The sequence below is a fragment of the Haematobia irritans genome, chromosome 1, assembly GCF_050003625.1.
Source record: "Haematobia irritans isolate KBUSLIRL chromosome 1, ASM5000362v1, whole genome shotgun sequence".
In the NCBI taxonomy this organism is placed as follows: Eukaryota; Metazoa; Arthropoda; class Insecta; order Diptera; family Muscidae; genus Haematobia; species Haematobia irritans.
This window is the reverse complement of record NC_134397.1, coordinates 17,035,325-17,055,540: the sequence shown is the minus strand read 5'-3', so window position 1 is coordinate 17,055,540 and position 20,216 is coordinate 17,035,325. Positions and strand designations below refer to the sequence as shown.

At 28.0% G+C, this 20,216-nt stretch overlaps 1 protein-coding gene across 1 annotated transcript; it reads left to right on the top strand.

Annotated features, from left to right (window-relative positions):
• The first annotated feature begins 2,995 nt into the window (after positions 1-2,995).
• CCAP-R (Crustacean cardioactive peptide receptor) lies at positions 2,996-18,991 on the top strand. The gene is made up of 4 exons (XM_075309119.1): positions 2,996-3,096; positions 7,695-7,892; positions 15,962-16,508; positions 16,654-18,991. Exons 1-4 carry the CDS (start codon positions 3,033-3,035, stop codon positions 16,889-16,891), a joined length of 1,047 nt encoding a protein of 348 aa, XP_075165234.1. The 5' UTR covers positions 2,996-3,032; the 3' UTR covers positions 16,892-18,991.
• Positions 18,992-20,216: the final 1,225 nt, after the last annotated feature.

The following is a 20,216-nucleotide window of genomic DNA, read 5'->3' as shown; positions in this document are numbered from 1 at the left end:
ATTTTATTTCATTTCAATATTTCATTTCATTAGGAAATTTAGCCAAAATTTAATTTCTATAGAAAATTTTGTCAAAATTTTATTTCTATAGAAAAATTGTCAAACTTTTACTTCTCTAGATAGTTATTGCAAAATTTTATTTCTATAGACAATAAAGCCAAATTTTATTTCTATAGAAAATTTGTCAAACTTTTATTTCTCTAGATAGTTATTGCAAAATTTTATTTCTATAGAAATTTCTATAGAAAATTTTTCCACAATTTGTATTGTTAACTTTAAATTTCTTTTAAAGTTTATTTCTGTACAAAATTTTGGGAAAATTTTATTTCTATGAAAAATATCGTCAAAATTTTATTTCTATAGAAAATTTTTCAACATTTTATTTCTGTAGCAAATTTTGTCAAAATTTCATTTCTTTAGGAAATTTAGCCAAAATTTAATTTCTATAGAAAATTTTGTCAAAATTTCATTTCTGTAGAAAATTTTGTCAAAATTTTATTTCATTAGGAAATTTAGTCAAAATTTAATTTCTATAGAAAATTTTGTCAAAATTTTATTTCTATAGAAAAATTGTTAAACTTTTACTTCTCTAGATAGTTATTGCAAAATTTTATTTCTATAGAAAATAGAGCCAAATTTTATTTCTATAGAAAATTTGTCAAACTTTTATTTTTCTAGATAGTTATTGCAAAATTTTATTTCTATAGAAATTTCTATAGAAAATTTTTCCACAATTTGTATTGTTAACTTTAAATTTCTTTTAAAGTTTATTTCTGTACAAAATTTTGGGAAAATTTTATTTCTATGAAAAATATCGTCAAAATTTTATTTCTATAGAAACTTTGTCAACATTTTATTTCTGTAGCAAATTTTGTCAAAATTTTATTTCTGTAGAAAAATTTATTAAAATTTTAGTTCATTAGAAAATTTTGTCAAAATTTCATTTCTGTAGAAAATTTTGTCAAAATTTCATTTCATTAGGAAATTTAGCCAAAATATAATTTCTATAGAAAATAAAGCCAACATTTTTTTTTCTAAAGAAAATTTGTCAAACTTTTATGTATCTAGACAAAAAAAAATTATTTCTATAGAATTTTTTTTCCAAATTTTCTTCCTATAGAAAATTTTTCCATAAGTTTGTATCGTTAACTTTAAATTTCTATTAAAGTTTATTTTTGTACAAAATTTTGGGGAACTTTTATTTCTATAGAAAATATTGTTAAAATTTTATTTCCATAGAAGTTTTTGTCAAAATTTTATTTCTATAGAAAATTTGGTCAACATTTTATTTCTACAGAAATTTTTTTCAAAATTTTGTTTTTATAGAAAATTTTGAAAAATACCGATTTGACTAAAATGGACCAAAATCAACCAAATTCCATTTGGTCTGACCTGCTATCGACTTGAAACTTGACACAAGTAGTTGTTATCGATGTAGGTCGGATGGTATTGCAAATAGGCCACTTTTACGTATAGCACCCATATAAACCGACCCCAGATCTGGTTTGCGGAGCCTCTTAGAGAAGAAAATTTCAACCAATCCGGTTAAAATTTCGTATGTGTTGTTAGTATATGGTCTCTAACAACCATGCATAAATTGGTCAAAAGCGGTCCATAAATATATATAGCCCCCATATAAAGCGATTCCCTGAATTGACCTCCCGAGCCTCTTGGAGGAGCAAAATTCTTCCGATCCGGTTAAAATTTGGTATGTATGTATATGTATATTTGGTATATGGTCTCTAACAACCATGCATAAATTGGTCAAAAGCGGTCGATAATTATATATAGCCCCCATATAAAACGATTCTCAGATTTGACCTCCGGAGGCTTTTGGAGGAGCAAATTTAATCCAATATGGTTGAAATTTTGTACATTGTGCTAGTATATGGCGGCTAACAACCATGCAAAAATTAGTCCATATTGGTCCATAATTATATAAAGCCCACATATAAACCGATCCCAGATTTGACCTCCGGAGCCTTTTGGAAGAGCAAATTTCATCCAATTGGTTGATGATGTAACCAAGTGCTAGTATATGGCCTCCAAACTTGGTCCATATCGATCTATAGTTATATATAGCCCCCAGACAAACCGATCCCCAATCACACAAACATTGATCCATTCGGGTTCATAATTGTATATAGCCCCCATATAAAGCGACTCTCACATTTCAATTCCTTCTCATTAATTACCGCGCAAAGGTTCATATCGGTTCGTAATTATTTGTAGACTTCCCTATATATACCGGCCACTAACTGAATTATATACGTATTTAATCTACCTTTTTTGTCTAATATATATCACGTATGGTCTAACTTAGAATTTAGAAGATCATGTTATGAATATAGCTTAAGTATTATCTGATGAGTATATTCCGAACTACGCCATCTGTTGTCAATACCGCACTACTAATTTACCATTACGACTTAGTGGTTTCCTAAAAAAAAATATTTTATATAGTCCTTGTTGAAGAGTTCGTATAATTTGGCTTCGTTCATTTGTTTGTCCAAGAGAATGTCAATAGAGCACCTTTATGAAATAAAATTTTTGGGTACATTAATTTAATATTAACATGTCTACCAATTACATAAATCTCTACTTCATTGTCTCTCTCCCTCTCTCATTATCTTAAACTCATTGTCATGACATAGTGATAAACAGAGATGTTTAACATTTCCATTACTGTGATATAAACCATACACGTACACACGCACACACACACATACATAATTGAATTCAATAGACCAAAGCAATTATTTCTTCATTTGATATTGATTTGTATTGAGATTGTTGTTCAAATGCTTAATGTTGAACACTGAATGCCTATGTTGATTTTAATTTCTTCTCAATTATGCTCATTACACCAATAAAGAAATCCAAGTCAATTCAATAGAATATTTACTAGTAATTGTCTTTTGTTGTGTATACCATATCTGCTCTCTTGTATTTCATTTCAGACCGAACAATTTGCCGTCCTTTGGATTCTATTCACTATTATTGTCTTGGGTAACTCGGCTGTATTATTTGTGATGTTCATGAATAAAAATCGCAAATCACGCATGAATTATTTTATAAAACAATTGGCATTGGCAGGTAAGTACGAGATGGAATTGAATATAAACGACAATGCAATCAAATCGAAAGATGTTGTATAAATACTAGGGTGGAATGGAAATAAATAAAAAAACATAATGAAAATAAAATAATTAAAATTGAAACGAGACGAAATTTTGCCAAGAGTGTAAAAAAATTTAAAAACTCTTATTTTGATCCTTCATTTTCATTTTTCATTTCTATAAGAAATTTTGTCAACATTTTATTTCTATAGAAAATTTTCTCAAAATATTATTTCTATAGAAAATTTTCTCAAAATTTAATTTCTATAGAAAATTTCGTCACCATTTCTATTCGAATTTTTATTTCTATAGAAAATTTTGCTACAATTTTATTACTATAGACAATTTTTCAAAATTTTATTTCTGTCAAAATGTTATATCTATAGAAAATTTTCTCAAATTTTATTTCCATAAAATTTTCTCAACATTCTATTTCCATAGAAAATTTTGGCAAAATTGTATATCTATGGAAAATTTTTTTAAAATTATATTTCTGTAGAAAATGTTTGTTAAAATTTTATTTCTATAGAAAATTTTTGTTAAAATGTTATTTCCATATACAATTTTGTCAAAATTTTATTTCCATAGAAAATTTAGTCAAAAATTTATTTCCATAGGAAATTTAGTCAAAAATTTATTTCTATAGCAAATTTTCTCAAAATTTTATTTCTTTAGAAAATGTTCTCAAAATTTTATTTCTATAGAAAATTTTGTCAAAATTTTATTTCTATAGAAAATTTTGTCAAAATTTTATTTCTATAGAAAATTTTGTCAAAATTTTATTTCTATAGAAAATTTTGTCAAAATTTTATTTCTATAGAAAATTTTGTCAAAATTTTATTTCTATAAAAACATTTTGTCAAAATGTTATTTCTATAGAAAATTTTGTCAGAATGTTGTTTCTATAAAAAAATTTCTCAAAATTTTATTTCTATAGAAAATTTTCTCAAAATTTTATGTCTATAGAAAAAATTCTCAAAATTATATTTCTATAGCAAATGTTCTCAAAATGTTATTTCAATAAAAAAATTATGTCAAAATGTTATATCTATAGAAAATTTTCTCAAAATTTTATTTCCATAAAAATTTTCTCAACATTTTATTTCCATAGAAAATTTTGGCAAAATTTTATATCTATGGAAATTTTTTTTTTAGAAAATTTTATTTCTATAGAAAATGTTTGTTAAAATTTTATTTCTATAGAAAATTTTTGTTAAAATTTTATTTCCATAGAAAATTTTGTCAAAAATTTATTTTTATATCAAATTTTGTCAAAATTTTATTTCTATAGAAAATTTTGTCAAAATTTTATTTTTATAGAACATTTTGTTAAAAATGTATTTCTTTAGCAAATTTTCTCAAAATTTTATTTCTTTAGAAAATTTTCTCAAAATTTTATTTCTATAGAAAATTTTGTCAACATTTTATTTCTATAGATAACTTTGTCAAAATGTTATTTCTATAGAAAATTTTGTCAAAATTTTATTTCTATAAAAACATTTTGTCAACATGTTATTTCTATAGAAAATTTTGTCAAAATGTTGTTTCTATAAAAAAATTTCTCAAAATTTTATTTCTATAGAAAATTTTCTCAAAATTTTATGTCTATAGAAAAAATTCTCAAAATTGTATTTCTATAGCAAATGTTCTCAACATGTTATTTCAATAAAAAAAATATGTCAAAATGTTATATCTATAGAACATTTTCTCAAAATTTTATTTCCATAGAAAATTTTCTCAACATTTTATTTCCATAGAAAATTTTGGCAAAATTTTGTATCTATGGAAAATTTTTTTTAAATATATTTCTGTAGAAAATTTTATTTCTATAGAAAATTTTGTTAAAATTTTATTTCTATAGAAAATTTTGTTAAAATTTTATTTCTATAGAAAATTTTTGTTAAAATTTTATTTCCATAGAAAATTTTGTCAAAAATTTATTTTTATAGCAAATTTTGTCAAAATTTTATTTCTATAGAAAATTTTGTCAAAATTTTATTTCTATAGAAAATTTTGCTACAATTTTATTACTATAGACAATTTTGTCAAAATTTTATTTCTATAGAAAATTTTGTCAAAAATTTATTTCTATAGAAAATTTTGTCAAAATGTTATGTCTATAGAAAATTTTGTCAAAATTTTATTTCTATAGAAACATTTTGTCAAAATGTTATTTCCATAGAAAATTTTGTCAAATGTTTATTTCTATAGAAAATTTTGTCAAATTGTATTTCTATAGAAAATTTTTTCAAAATTTTATTTCTATAGAAAATTTTGTAGAAATATTATTTCTATAGGAAATTTTGTCAAAATGTTATTTCTATAGAAAATTTTATTTCCATGGAAAATTTTCTCAACATTTCATTTCCATAGAAAATTTTGTCAAAATGTTATATCTATGGAATTTTTTTGTTAATTGTATTTCTGTAGAAAATTTTTGTTAAAATTTTATTTTTATAGAACATTTTGTTAAAAATGTATTTCTTTAGCAAATTTTCTCAAAATTTTATTTCTTTTGAAAATTTTCTCAAAATTTTAATTCTATAGAAAAATTTTTCAAAATTTTATTTCTATAGAAAATTTTGTCACCATTTCTATTCTATAGAAAATTTTGTCGAATTTTTAGTTCTATAGAAAATTTTGCTACAATTTTATTACTATAGACAATTTTGTTAAAATTTTATTTCTATAGAAAATTTTGTCGAATTTTTATTTCTATAGAAAATTTTGCTACAATTTTATTTCTATAGAAAATTTTGTGAAATTTTTATTTCTATAGAAAATTTTGTGAAATTTTTATTTCTATAGAAAATTTTGGCAAAATTTTATTTATACAGAAAATTTTGTCAAAATGTTATTTCTATAGAAAATTTTGTCAAAATATTATTTCTATAAAAAAAAATTCTCCAAATTTTATTTCTATAGAAAATTTTTTAAAAATTTTATATCTATAGAAAAAAATTCTCAAAATTGTTTTTCTATGTTCTCAAAATGTTATTTCAATAAAAAAAATATGTCAAAATGTTATATCTATAGAAAATTTTCTCAAAAATTTATTTTCATAGAAAATTTTCTCAACATTTTATTTCCATAGAACATTTTGGCAAAATTTTATATCTATGGAACATTTTTTGTCGAAATTTTATTTCCACAGAAAATTTATTTCTATATGACCTATGACAAATAGGTCAGCCAAAATGGACACCCTCAGTTGGGCACCAGAACTCAAGCGGCGTCTATAGTAATGGTGTGAGCCGCCGTAACGGCCGATGTTCGCATCCCCTTCTCGTACTCATCGACCGTGGGGTCAAATAAATACCAAATATTATTGGGAAAAGGACCTAAAGACATTCAAAGATCTCGGCCGCAGACCATGGATATTCCAACAGGACTCAGCACGATCGCTTACAGCGCTCGTCATCCAAAAATTGCTTAAGAATGAGGTTCTTCACTTTATTTCTACCCTAGAGAGGTCACCAAAATCTCCGAATCTAAATCCGTTGGACTTTTGCACTTGAAGCACTTTGGAGAATAACTTTGGCACAAAACATACCAAAGTGTCGACCATCTCAAGATGGGGGCTGTGGGGTGTAAGGGCCAAATGGATGGCTTTGTCGGCTGTTTAAAGGCCACGGTTGTGTTAGCACTCCGCCTTACATTCGAAGGGTAATGGGTTTAATCCCAGTTTTGGGCGAAAGTCATCAAGGGAGCCACTGTCGCGCAATGGTAAGCATACCTGCCTTGCATACACATAAACGACCAGTTTGGACAAAACACCAAAGAAGTTTTTCAGCAGGGATAATACCTCTCATTATTGCTGGTAGAACGTCGTTCGGACTCAGCTATAAAATGGAGGTTCTGTGATAAGAGAACATTTCACTACTGTGGTATCAGAATGAAATATCGGTCTGCCAATATGCCTAACCTAACCTAAGGGTTTCACAGGTGGATTATTCCTTCCTTATTCAGTAATCCCGGTGACATTTTTGTGTGTCAAAGCTTATCTGTGGTGTTAGAGCAATGTACACTCAGTTCGGACTTGGCTACAAAAAGGAGGTCTCTTGTCACTAAACTGAATATGACAGAACTCAGTGACAAAAGAGAAGAAGAAGAGAGAAGTTCACCGTTGAAAAAAACCGACTGCCACTATACCTAACCTATCCTAACCTAAACCAAAACTCGGGTCAAAGGTAGACAATTCGGACAAATCTAAACGGATTTTAAATTTGATGTTATTGTTTTTTACTTGTGAACAAAAAAATTAAAAATAAACATAATATAGCGCTTTACTTTGTTCCATTACATATCAAGCACCATGTAAAGTGATTCAACGTATTTTAATATGAATTTAAAAACTATACCGAGTTATAAAAAAGTTTTTCATTAGATTTTTACATTTTTACAAAAAATCTCTGCAACTTCGTTCCACCCTAATATATCTCCATTAAATCTTTATATCAATTTGCTCTTACATTTAAACATTTTATTTATTCTTCCTTTTGGCCTTATCTTATAACTAAGGTCTAACATTGAAACATCTTTTTTTTTTGCTCTTTTTCTTCTTTTCCGTTGCAGACTTGTGTGTGGGTTTGTTAAATGTCCTTACGGACATTATCTGGCGTATAACGATATCATGGCGTGCTGGAAATATTGCCTGTAAAGTTATACGTTTCTCTCAAGTGTGTGTTACCTATTCATCGACATATGTCCTGGTGGCCATGAGCATCGATAGATACGATGCCATAACACATCCCATGAATTTTTCAAAATCATGTAAGTATTTGCTACTTAAATTGTGTTAGAGAACATGAATTCTTTATTGGTAATAGCCATATCATGAAATGGTATTTAATTTGCATTGAAGAAGAAATCGACACAGATGGCTGAGAAAAAAATTTGGAATTTTCATGGTTTTAGTGAAACTTCGATTCCATTCCATTACAGGAAATTATTAGATTAGGATAAAAAGTTTTGTTGGCTTTCATTTGTCTAGAAAATGTGAGTCGAATTTGTAAGTGGTGAGTATACGAGGCTTTTAACTCTCCCTTAAACTCGCTGGTGCTCCCGTAATAAAGATCAACCTTGACTTTCCTGAGAGGCCTACTCACAAGACATTGGATAACGACTGCGAAAATAAAGATGGGCGGAGATACTCTGCATCAGTTGCGAGAGCTGCGTTTTGATAAAAACTGCATAGTTCATAACTGACCGTCCAATTGCCTTATGGTCAACCCATTTTCTTTGTCTGTCCGCAAGTGCTCTTACATAGACAGAGACCACGCAAAGCTGAGTAGAACCCCTATTTTCTTGCAGTAATTTCGTACCAATTTAATGAAAAGTATGGGTGGGAATCACAAGGAGAAACGGTTGTCACAGTAGAATTCTACCAAAACTATAGATTTTTTTTCCTGTTTGGTAGATTGGTAGAACTCTTTATGAAAATTTTGACAACATTTTCTATAAAAATAAAATTTTGACATAATTTTCAATAGAAATAAAATTTTGACATAATTTTCAATAGTAATAAAATGTTGACAAAATTTTCTATAAAAATAAAATTTTGACAAAATTGTGTATAGAAATAAAATTTTGGCAAAATTTTCTATAAAAATAAAATTTTGACAAAATTTTCTATAAAAAGTAAAATTTTGACAAAATTTTCTCTAAAAATAAAATTTTGACAAAATTTACTATAGAAATAAAATTTTGACAAAATTTTCTATAAAAATAAAATTTTGACAAAATTTTTTATAGAAATAAAATTTTGACAAAATTTTCTATAAAAATAAAATTTTAACACAATTTTCTATAAAAATAAAATTTTAACAAAATTTTCTATACGCATAAAATTTTAACAAAATTTTCTATAAAAAGTAAAATTTTGACAAAATTTTCTATAAAAAGTATAATTTTGACAAAATTTTCTATAAAAATAAAATTTTGACAAAATTTACTATAGAAATAAAATTTTGACAAAATTTTATATAAAAATAAAATTTTGACAAAATTTTCTATAAAAATAAAATTTTAACAAAATTTTCTATAAAAATAAAATTTTGACAAAATGTTCTATAAAAATAAAATTTTAACAAAATTTTCTATAAGCATGCAATTTTAACAAAATTTTCTATAAAAAGTAAAATTTTGACAAAATTTTCTATAGAAATAAAATTTTGAGAAAATTTTCTATAAAAATAAAATTTTGACAAAATTTTCTATAAATACTAAAATTTTGACAACATTTTCTATAAAAAAAAAAAATTAACAAAATTTTCTGTAAGCATAAAATTTTACCAAATTTTTCTATAGAAATACAATGTTAACAAAATTTTCTATAAGCATAAAATTTTGACAAATTTTTCTATAAGCATAAAATTTTAACAAAATGTTCTAAAGAAATAAAATTTGACAAAATTTTATATAAAAAAAAATTTTGACAAAATGTTCTATAAAAATAAAATTTTAACAAAATTTTCTATAAAAATACAATTTTGACAAAATGTTCTATAAAAATAAAATTTTAACAATATGTTCTATAAATAAAATTTTAAAAAATTTTTCTATAGAAATAAAATTTTGACAATTTTTTTTACAATAAAACTTTGACAAATTTTTCTATAGAAATAAAATTTTAACAAAATTTTCTATAAATAAACTTTTGACACATTTTTCTATAGAAATAAAATTTTGACAATTTGTTTACAATAAAACTTTGACAAAAATTGCTACAGAAATAAAATTTTGACAAAATTGTCTATAGAAATAAAATTTTGACAAAATTTTCTATAAAAATAAAATTTGGACAAAATTTTGACGAAATTTTATATAAAAAGTAAAATTTTGACAAAATTTTCTATAGAATAAAATTTTGAGAAAATTTTCTATAAAAATAAAATTTTGACAAAATTTTCTATAAATACTAAAATTTTGACAACATTTTCTATAAAAATAAAATTTTAACAAAATTTTCTGTAAGCATAAAATTTTAACAAATTTCTCTATAGAAATACAATGTTAACAAAATTTTCTATAAGCATAAAATTTTGACAAATTTTTCTATAAGCATAAAATTTTAACAAAATGTTCTAAAGAAATAAAATTTGACAAAATTTTTTATAGAAATAAAATTTTGACAAAATTTTCTATAAAAATAAAATTTTAACAAAATTTTCTATAAAAATAAAATTTTAACAAAATTTTCTATAAGCATAAAATTTTAACAAAATTTTCTATAAAAAGTAAAATTTTGACAAAATTTTCTATAGAAATAAAATTTTGAGAAAATTTTCTATAAAAATAAAATTTTGACAAAATTTTCTATAAATACTAAAATTTTGACAACATTTTCTATAAAAAAAAAATTTAACAAAATTTTCTGTAAGCATAAAATTTTAACAAATTTTTCTATAGAAATACAATGTTAACAAAATTTTCTATAAGCATAAAATTTTGACATTTCTATAAGCATAAAATTTTAACAAAATGTTCTAAAGAAATAAAATTTGACAAAATTTTATATAAAAATAAAATTTTGACAAAATTTTCTATAAAAATAAAATTTTAACAAAATTTTCTATAAAAATAAAATTTTGACAAAATGTTCTATAAAAATAAAATTTTAACAAAATGTTCTATAAATAAAATTTTAAAAAATTTTTCTATAGAAATAAAATTTTGATAATTTTTTTTACAATAAAACTTTTTTTTAACAAAATTTTCTATAAATAAAATTGTGACACATTTTTCTATAGAAATAAAATTTTGACAATTTGTTTACAATAAAACTTTGACAAAATTTGCTACAGAAATAAAATTTTGACAAAATTGTCTATAGAAATAAAATTTTGACAAAATTTTCTATAAAAATAAAATTTGGACAAAATTTTGACAAAATTTTCTATAAAAATAAAATTTTGACAAAATTTTCTATAGAAATAAAATTTTGAGAAAAATTTCTATAAAAATAAAATTTTGCAAAATTTTCTATAAATACTAAAATTTTGACAACATTTTCTATAAAAATAAAATTTTAACAAAATTTTCTGTAAGCATAAAATTTTAGCAAATTTTTCTATAGAAATACAATGTTAACCAAATTTTCCATAGAAATACAATGTTAACAAAATTTTCTATAAGCATAAAATTTTAACAAAATTGTCTATAGAAATGAAATTTTGACAAATTTTTCTATAGAAAAAAAAATTATAACAAAATGTTCTATAGAAATAAAATTTGACAAAATTTTCTATAAAAATAAAATTTTGACAAAATTTTCTATAAAAATAAAATTTTAACAAAATTTTCTATAAAAATAAAATTTTGACAAAATGTTCTATAAAAATAAAATTTTAACAAAATGTTCTATAAATAAAATTTTGACAAATTTTTCTATAGAAATAAAATTTTGACAATTTTTTTTACAATAAAACTTTGACAAATTTTTCTATAGAAATAAAATTTTAACAAAATGTTCTATAGAAATAAAATTTTGACACATTTTTCTATAGAAATAAAATTTTGGCAATTTGTTTACAATAAAACTTTGACAAAATTTGCTGCAGAAATAAAATTTTGACAAAATTTTCTTTAGAAATAAAATTTGACAAAATTATCTATAGAAATAAAATTTTGATAAAATTTTCTATAAAAATAAAATTTTAACAAAATTTTCTATAAAAATAAAATTCTAACAAAATTTTCTATAAAAATAAAATTTTAAGAAAATTTTCTATAGAAATAAAATTTTGATAAATTTTTCTATAGAAATAAAATTTTAACAAAATGTTATATAGAAATAAAATTAGACAAAATTTTCTATAAAAATAAAATTTTGACAAAATTTTCTATAAAAATAAAATTTTAACAACATTTTCTATAAAACTAAAATTTTGATAAAATTTTCTATAGAAATAAAATTTTGACAATTTTTTTTATAATAAAACTTTGGCAAAATTTTCTATAGAAATAAAATGTTGATAAAACTTTCTATAAGACAAAATTTTAAGAAATTTTTTCTATAGAAATACAATTTGTACAAATTTTTCTTTAGAAATAAACTTTTGACAAAATTTTCTATAGAAATAAAATTTTGACAAAATTTTCTAAGGAGATAAAAATTTTATAAAATTTTCTAAAGAAATAAAATTTTAACAAATTTTTCTATAGAAATAAAATTTTGACAAAATTGTCTATAAAAATAAAACTTTGGCAAAAATTTCTATAGAGATAAAATTTTGCAAAATAAGATTTTTTTGTTTGGTAGGTAAATTTTCCGGCAAAATTTTCTCGAAATTTTGGTATATAAGTTTTGGATCGTGTGGCAACCGTGGGTGGAGATCGTATCGGATAATTTAATGTTGGAAAACAATTTTATGTTTCTATGTCTTAAAATCTATAAATTCCATGGCTCTAGCCGAGGTATTTGGTAGATTAGGTTCGATCAGGACATTCCTTAGATTCTTAAGGAACTTTCGGCCTATGTAGTGAAAATTGTGGGTAAGAAATTGGAGCCACGTAGTAAAAGTAACTATAAAGATCTGTAAAGTAGTAAACTTCAATAAGAGGCCTCATCCTGCTCTGGGGAGTGGTGCAGATGTTGTCCTTCTCGGGGAACACTTTTATGTTGCTTTGTCTTTCAACCTATAATATGCCTGGCTCTATCCGAGGTCTTCGATATGTTAAGTTCGACAAGGGCATCTCTCTGACAACTCGAGATTCTTGAATTGAGAAATTGGAGTCAAATATCTCTCAGCAAAGTAGTGCGATTTGAGATGGTAAACGCTTTGTTGGTATTGTGTTGTCCACTAACCCAGTAACTAGTATATTTTCCACTAGTCTCGGAAGAATTGATGGTTGGTTCAAATGGTGGGAGAAGAAACTTGGTATCAGTAGCGGAGCCATTCTAGCCACTTTCCCAATTTCGGGTATATTGAATAATGCACTTACCGCAATGGAAAATTAAAGTTTTTCAATATCAATATTGATATTGAAGATGATCATAGGATCTTTAAATTCGTTTGAGGTAAATCAAAAGACGTCGTTAGATAGAAGACAAGATAAAGCTCACCTTGGAGTTTAAAAAAACATTTCCTATGAGACACAGTCACTTTGTCCTTTCTGTCGGAGTTCAAGACGTCGCTCAGCTGGTTCCATAAATTATTTGAACTCATTTTGTAGTTTCCAGGTGCTCCTTCCATTCCATTCCACTTATCGATCACCAAAATCAGTTCCCTTTTTCTGAAACCAGCATGATTGCACGATTGTACAATCATGCCATGAGAATTGTTGATTGTACAATCATGCCATGTGAAGAGTTGAATGATTGTACAATCATGCTGATCTCAAACATATGAACTACATCACACTCATTTGAGTGTCCCGCCCCACCTGCACAATTAGACAAGAAGGTAAAAAGCGATCGGCAGATATGAATCGAGCGGATGATGCGTTGATGCCTGCTCAAAATTGTTCTTTGACTATCATGTTGCTCTACAGATTCCGTTTCATCATTAGGGGTCAACAGGGGTAGCCCTTTGAAGCGCTTCATGCTTGTTTGCGAGTTACCCTTTAGGTAATCTAATCACGTATTCCACGTTTGATCGTCGAATCTTTTATTGATCTCCAGATTAAGTTCCCTAATTCAGGGTTCAGCAGTGATCAGTGAATCATCAGTTTTGATGATTCTGCTAAGGAAGGCTAGGTCTCACCTCAGGAAATCGAAAAGCAGATATGAAATGAGCGGCTGCTATGTGAATGGCTTCTCGTAAAAAATATTTATTGTTCTTGTATTCTTCGACTCTCCTATTGATCCACAGATTCAGTTCCATGATTCGAGCTCTGCAGAGGTAGCCCTTTGAATCGCTTCACGCTCGTTTGGAAGTAACGTAAGTTTGGTCTTTAGTTTATCTAACCACGCATTGCACTTTTATTCGCCGACTCTCTTATTGATCTCCAAATTCAGTTACCTTATTCCGGGTTCAGTTGCGCTAGTCCGACGAAATTCATTAAGTTCTTCTGCACGTCTTGAAGTTTCTGTTCGGATATTGAGCGTCTCCTAAGGAAATCTATTACCAGATATGAAACGCCAACCTCGCTATTCCAGGAGAAATGGACCAGAAGGCACAAAGAGCGCGGATGTTGCATTAATGGTTCCACGGAATCTCGAACTATGATTCCTTCGCATGTGCTCTTCGGGTCTCTTGTTAACCTACAAATAAACCAGGATTCGGAGATTGTCAGAGACAGCCTTAGAAATCGAATCACACTTGTTTGCTGTTCCAGTGAGAAGTTGAGCCTCATCAGGATAAATGAAAAATGTACGTCACTTGTATGTTTCAAACTGTAGACGTAGACCGCGTTGCTGATACATGAATGATGTTACCAAAACTGGATAAGAGGCGGTAGTTTAGATATTTAGTATATCATCTGAAGCCTTTCCGATTCGCTCTCTCTCTCTCTCTCTTCTGGTCGATTAATATTCGGCGTTCAGAGATTATGGAATCGATAGGTCGTCCGATGGTGGAAAATATGGGGATGTGGTCTGAACGCAATGGAATGACGGGTCTATGTGGTGAACAACTGCAATTATCCGTTTTTTTGTGGAGACGTCCGCGTTCATTGTGTAGACGTTAGCGTCATTTGCTTTTCCAAGACTATATCTCCCGGCTTGTTGTGGAGGAGAGTATGCTAAAGATTGCAGTCAGGATTGAAGTCTCTTAGGTCCAAGTGGACATGGGCTATAAACTCCAGGACTACTTTTGTCTGGCATACCCAGACGTGAGTGATATCATCAAACCATCCAAGTATGGATCAAAAGTATCTGGTACCAGCGAGATGGGTCTATACTGCAGATCCATATACCGTACATTACACTCATCTTAAATTGTAGTTAGCTTTCCACTTAGTTTCCTGGACCGTGACATCGGTTCCTTCGAGCGTAGTTTCCTTGATTGAGACCTCAATTTCTTGTAGATGGATAAAATCTGAAATCTTGTTTCCATTTCCGCAAAGTCCAATATATTTCATCCTATCTTTCACCAAACCATTCAAGTAGGTTAGGTTAGGTGGCAGCCCGATGTTTCAGGCTCACTTAGGCTATTCAGTCCATTGTGATACCACATTGGTGAACTTCTCTCTTATCACTGCGTGCTGCCCGATTCTATTTTAAGCTCAATGACAAGGGACCTCCTTTTTATAACCGAGTCCGAACGGCTTTCCACATTGCAGTGAAACCACTTAGAGTAGCTTTGAAACCCTCAGAAATGACACCAGCATTACTGAGATGGGATAATCCACCGCTGAAAAACTTTTTGGTGTTCGGTCGAAGCAGGAATCGAACCCACGACCTTGTGTATGCAAGGCGGCATGCTAACCATTGTACCACGGTGGCTCCCAACCATTCAAGTAAGGGTCAATAGTATCTGGAAGATGGGTCCGTATACCGCACATTTCATTCATCTGAAGTTGCAGGTGCTGTTCTCGTTAGTTTCCTGGATCGTGACAATGATTCTTTCGTGATGGCTGGTGGCGTCCAGCGTTACTTCCTTGATTGAGACCTCGATTCCTTCTGGGGGCATAAAATCTGCTTAAATTCCCACTGAGTCCGATATACCATCCTCAACTGAGGCAACAATATTAGGTGCAACGCTGAGTTCTCAACATTAACGACCAAAAAACTTTAAAATATCAAAATTATCAAAGTCAATCTTTGACTTTCTGATTCTGTCTATAATCCTAAGATAGAATTTACCAATACCCCGTTTAACCTCTGACCAAGTCATGATATTCCCCCACCCTGGCTATAGCCTTGAAAATTAATGAAATTTTTTGCTTTCTTTCCATAGGGAAACGGGCACGACACCTTGTAGCTGGTGCTTGGATTGTTTCCGCCTTATTTTCTCTACCCATTTTGATGTTGTACGAAGAGAAATTGGTCCAGGGTAAAACACAATGCTGGATTGAATTGGGATCTCCATTGTCATGGCAACTGTACATGGGCCTAGTTGCCGCAACACTCTTCGCATTTCCCGCCCTCATTATTTCAGCCTGTTATGCCATCATTGTAAAGACCATATGGGCCAAAGGCTCCATTTTCGTTCCAGCCGAGAGAGCAGGTTTTGGCAACAATACCGCACGGAGAGCCAGTAGTCGTGGCATAATACCCAGGGCCAAAGTGAAAACAGTCAAAATGACCTTTGTCATTGTGATAGTGTTCATCGTGTGTTGGTCACCGTACATTATCTTTGATTTGCTGCAGGTTTTTGGCCATATACCTCAAACACAAACGAACATAGCCATAGCAACATTCATCCAAAGTTTGGCACCACTCAATTCAGCAGCAAATCCATTGATTTACTGTCTCTTCTCGTCCACGGTATTTAGGACATTAAGGTAAGTACAATGGTGCATTAAATGTCCGTGTAAAGATAAAGAGGAGTTCATTAATACAGTGATAATGATGATGATGATGTTGATGATTGCTTTTTCGGCCTTCTAATCCTTCTCCCACATTTGTTTTTGATTCATTCTTTTACAGTCGTTTTCCTCCCTTTAAATGGTTTACCTGCTGCTGTAAATCTTATCGCCATAATTCCACCAATCCAAATCGTTGTAACACCGTGGGACGTCGCCTCCATAATAGCTGTGATTCCATGCGCACCCTAACCACCTCACTGACTGTATCTCGTCGTTCCAATAAGGGCACAACACGTGTGGTGATTTGTGAAAGGCCAAAATCGAATTCGATTGCCCATAATGCCATGTCGGAAGTATGATAGCAACAGCATTGTGCGCGTTGTTCCAGTGTTATTTTATATCGTTCGACGCGCTTTGCTCCCATGGAATATCTTTAGGCGCATACAGTAGAATAAGAAGAATTATTCGAATATTCAAATGATATGAAAGGAGAGAGAGTGAAAATTTTACATGAGGCAAGCATAAAGAGATCAGATAATCGCATCTTATCGGAAATTATAGTAGACCCTGAAAAATAAGTGAAAAGTCTGATTACTCTTCACTTGCTATTGATTTTTTGGATCAGTCATCCTGACTTCGTCAAATGTGACTGAAGTGTTGTCATCTCTCCATCCTTTGACAGAAGAGATGACAAGACTTTATGTTCCTATAGCTAAGCGAGAATGGGTGATCCGATTAACCAATCGCTGCTTAAATGGCTTGAAAGCAATTTTCGGCACATATAGTAACCCTAGAATTAGACCAAGAAGAGAATCGACAAATGTAAGTGCAATAACAAACGCAATTAAATTATGAAATTTTATCGCATAAGATACAAGAAAAAGTTTCACTAACATATTTGAAATGGAATTTCAAAAAATTGACAAAATTTCACCAGCAAATTTATATCATGTGATCAAATGCAACCAAAAATGTTATTTCATGCCGTAAAATATCATCAAAAAGACAAAGTTTCACCAAGGATTTTATCTCATGCGCAAAAATTTCACCTCAAATTGTATCCTATGCGACAAAGAATTTGTATCACATTTTAACAAAAAATTGTATCTCTTGTGTGAATTTCAGAAAATTGACCACGTTTCACCATCAAAGTTATATCATGCGATAAAATGTTACCAAAAATCTTATTTCATGCTAAATGACAAACATTTAACCAAAAGACAAAGTTTCACCAAAAAAATGTATCTTATGCGACAAAATGTTACCTAAAATTGTATTACATGCGACAAAGAATTTATATCGTATGGCAAATTTTATCACAAATTTTATCTCATGTGACAACATTTCATAAAAAATTGCTATCAGGCGTCTTATGCGACAAAATTTCAAAATTTAATTGTGTCTGGTATCACACTTGCAAATACCAGATGCCACCAAATTTTTGGGTGGAATGTTGTCGCATGAGATAAAATTTTTAATGAAATTTTGTCACATGTTACAAATTCGTTGGAAAAAAATTTTCTTTTGGGTAAAATTTTTATTGCATGATATAGATTTGTAAATATTGTCTAACGCGATATATTTGAACCAAAAAGTTTATCTCATGCTACAAATGCTCACCAACATTTGTATCTCATGCAAAAATTCACCAAAAAGCGGTATCTCTAGGTTGCGAACAACATTTGGTGAAATTTTGTCGAATGAGATACAGTTTTTGGTGGTTGTCGCATGAGATAAAATATTTTTTATGAAATTTTCTCACATGTTACATATTCGTTGGGGAAAATTTTTCTTTTGGGTAACATTTTGTCGCACGATATAAAATTTTTGGTAAAATTTTATCGCATGATGTAGATTTGTAAAGTTTCTCTAAAAATTTTGTCTAACGCGATATATTTGAACCAAAAATTTTATCTTATGCTACAAATTTTCACCAACATTTGTACCTCATGCAAAAATTCACCAAAAAGCGGTATCTCTAGGTTGTTGACAACATTTGGTGAAATTTTGTTGAATGAGATACAGTTTTTGGTGGTAGCCAAAAAACTTTGTCTCACGCTGAAAAATTTCACCAAAACTTTTATCTCATGCGAAAAAAAATTCATGAAAACAAATTTCTCACGCTACAAAATTTCACCAAAGAAGAATTTTATTCCATGCGGTATCTCTAGATTCTGGACAAGAATTTTATTCCATGCAAGTGAGTCTGATACATCGGGCTGCCACCTAACCTAACCTAACCTATTTGCGTGACACAATTTCATTAAAAATGTTATCTTATGCGATAGAATTTCACCGACAAATTTATACCATGGCTTTAAAATTTGACCAAAAATGTAAGAGAATTTCTTGTCATAAACTTTCACCTTAAAGTGTGTTTTATGTGACAAAAATTTCACGAAAAAGTTTATTTAATGAGACAAAATATCACAAAAAAGACAGAGATCCACCAGTAAATGTATGTCATGCAATAAAATTTCACTAAAAATTTTATCTCATACGATAAAATTTTATTAAACGTTTTATCTCATGCGACAAAAATTCACCAACAAATTTGTATCATGTTACAAAATTTCACCAAAAAACTAATTTTAACCAACAAATTTGTGTCATTTCCCAAAGAGTTTATTTCATGCTACAAATTTATATAATGCGCTACAATTTCTTAACATTTTTTGTCATGTCATGCGATAAAATTTCACCAAAAATTGTATCTCATACGACAAAAATTTATTAAACGTTCTATCTCATGCGACAAAAATTCACCAACAAATTTGTATCATGTGACAAAATTTCACCAAAAAGACTAATATTAACCAACAAATGTGTATCATTCCCCAAAGAGTTTATTTCATGCTACAAATTTATATAATGCGTTACAATTTCTCCACATTTTGTCGCATGATACAAATTTGTTGGTGAATTTTTGTCGCATGAGATAAAACGTTTAATACAATTTTTTATGCTTTAAAATTTTTAAAGCATGAAATTAATTTTTGAAGATATTTTGTCGCATGAGATAATTTATATCTGAAGTTTTGTCTATTTGCTAAAATTTTGTCACATGAACCATGACATTTGTATCATTCCTCAAAGAGTTTATTTCATGTTACAAATTTATATAATGCGTTACAATTTCTTAACATTTGTAGATGAAATTTTGTCGCATGAGATTAATTTTTAAAGCATGAAATTAATTTTTGAAGAGATTTTGTAGCATGAGATTATTTTTATTTGAAGTTTTGTCTATTTGCTAAAATTTTGTCACATGAAATGGTGAAACAACAACAACTAAACAAAATTTCAGCCAAAAATTGTAACTCATGGAACAAAATTTTACCAAATAGAATTTTATGTAATGCGAAAAAATTTTTATTGAAAATTTGTCGCATGAAAGAACATTTTGGGTTTTTATATTAAAGATTTTTTCCAGAAATTTTGTGATAAAATTTTAATCAATAATTTTATGTCATGCGAAAAATTTTCACCGAAAATTTTAATCTCCTGCCCCAAAACTCTATTTTGTATATTTGATAAAATTTTTTCGCATGAGATAAAATTTTTGATGGAAACTTTGTTTAGCTGTTGTTGAAACATAGTCTTTTTTATCATGCGACAAAATTTCTCCAACAACTTTATCTCATGCTACAAAATGTCACCAAAAAGGGCAAAATTTCGCCAAAA

What these genes read in the sequence shown, in the direction of transcription:
- CCAP-R (XM_075309119.1), top strand. Translation starts at nt 3,033, where the DNA reads ATGTTCATGAATAAAAATCGCAAATCACGCATGAATTATTTTATAAAA. An exon ending in AAAACAATTGGCATTGGCAG is followed by an intron (nt 3,097 to 7,694) that starts GTAAGTACGAGA and finishes TTTCCGTTGCAG; the next exon opens with ACTTGTGTGTGGGTTTGTTA. An exon ending in CATGAATTTTTCAAAATCAT is followed by an intron (nt 7,893 to 15,961) that starts GTAAGTATTTGC and finishes TTCTTTCCATAG; the next exon opens with GGAAACGGGCACGACACCTT.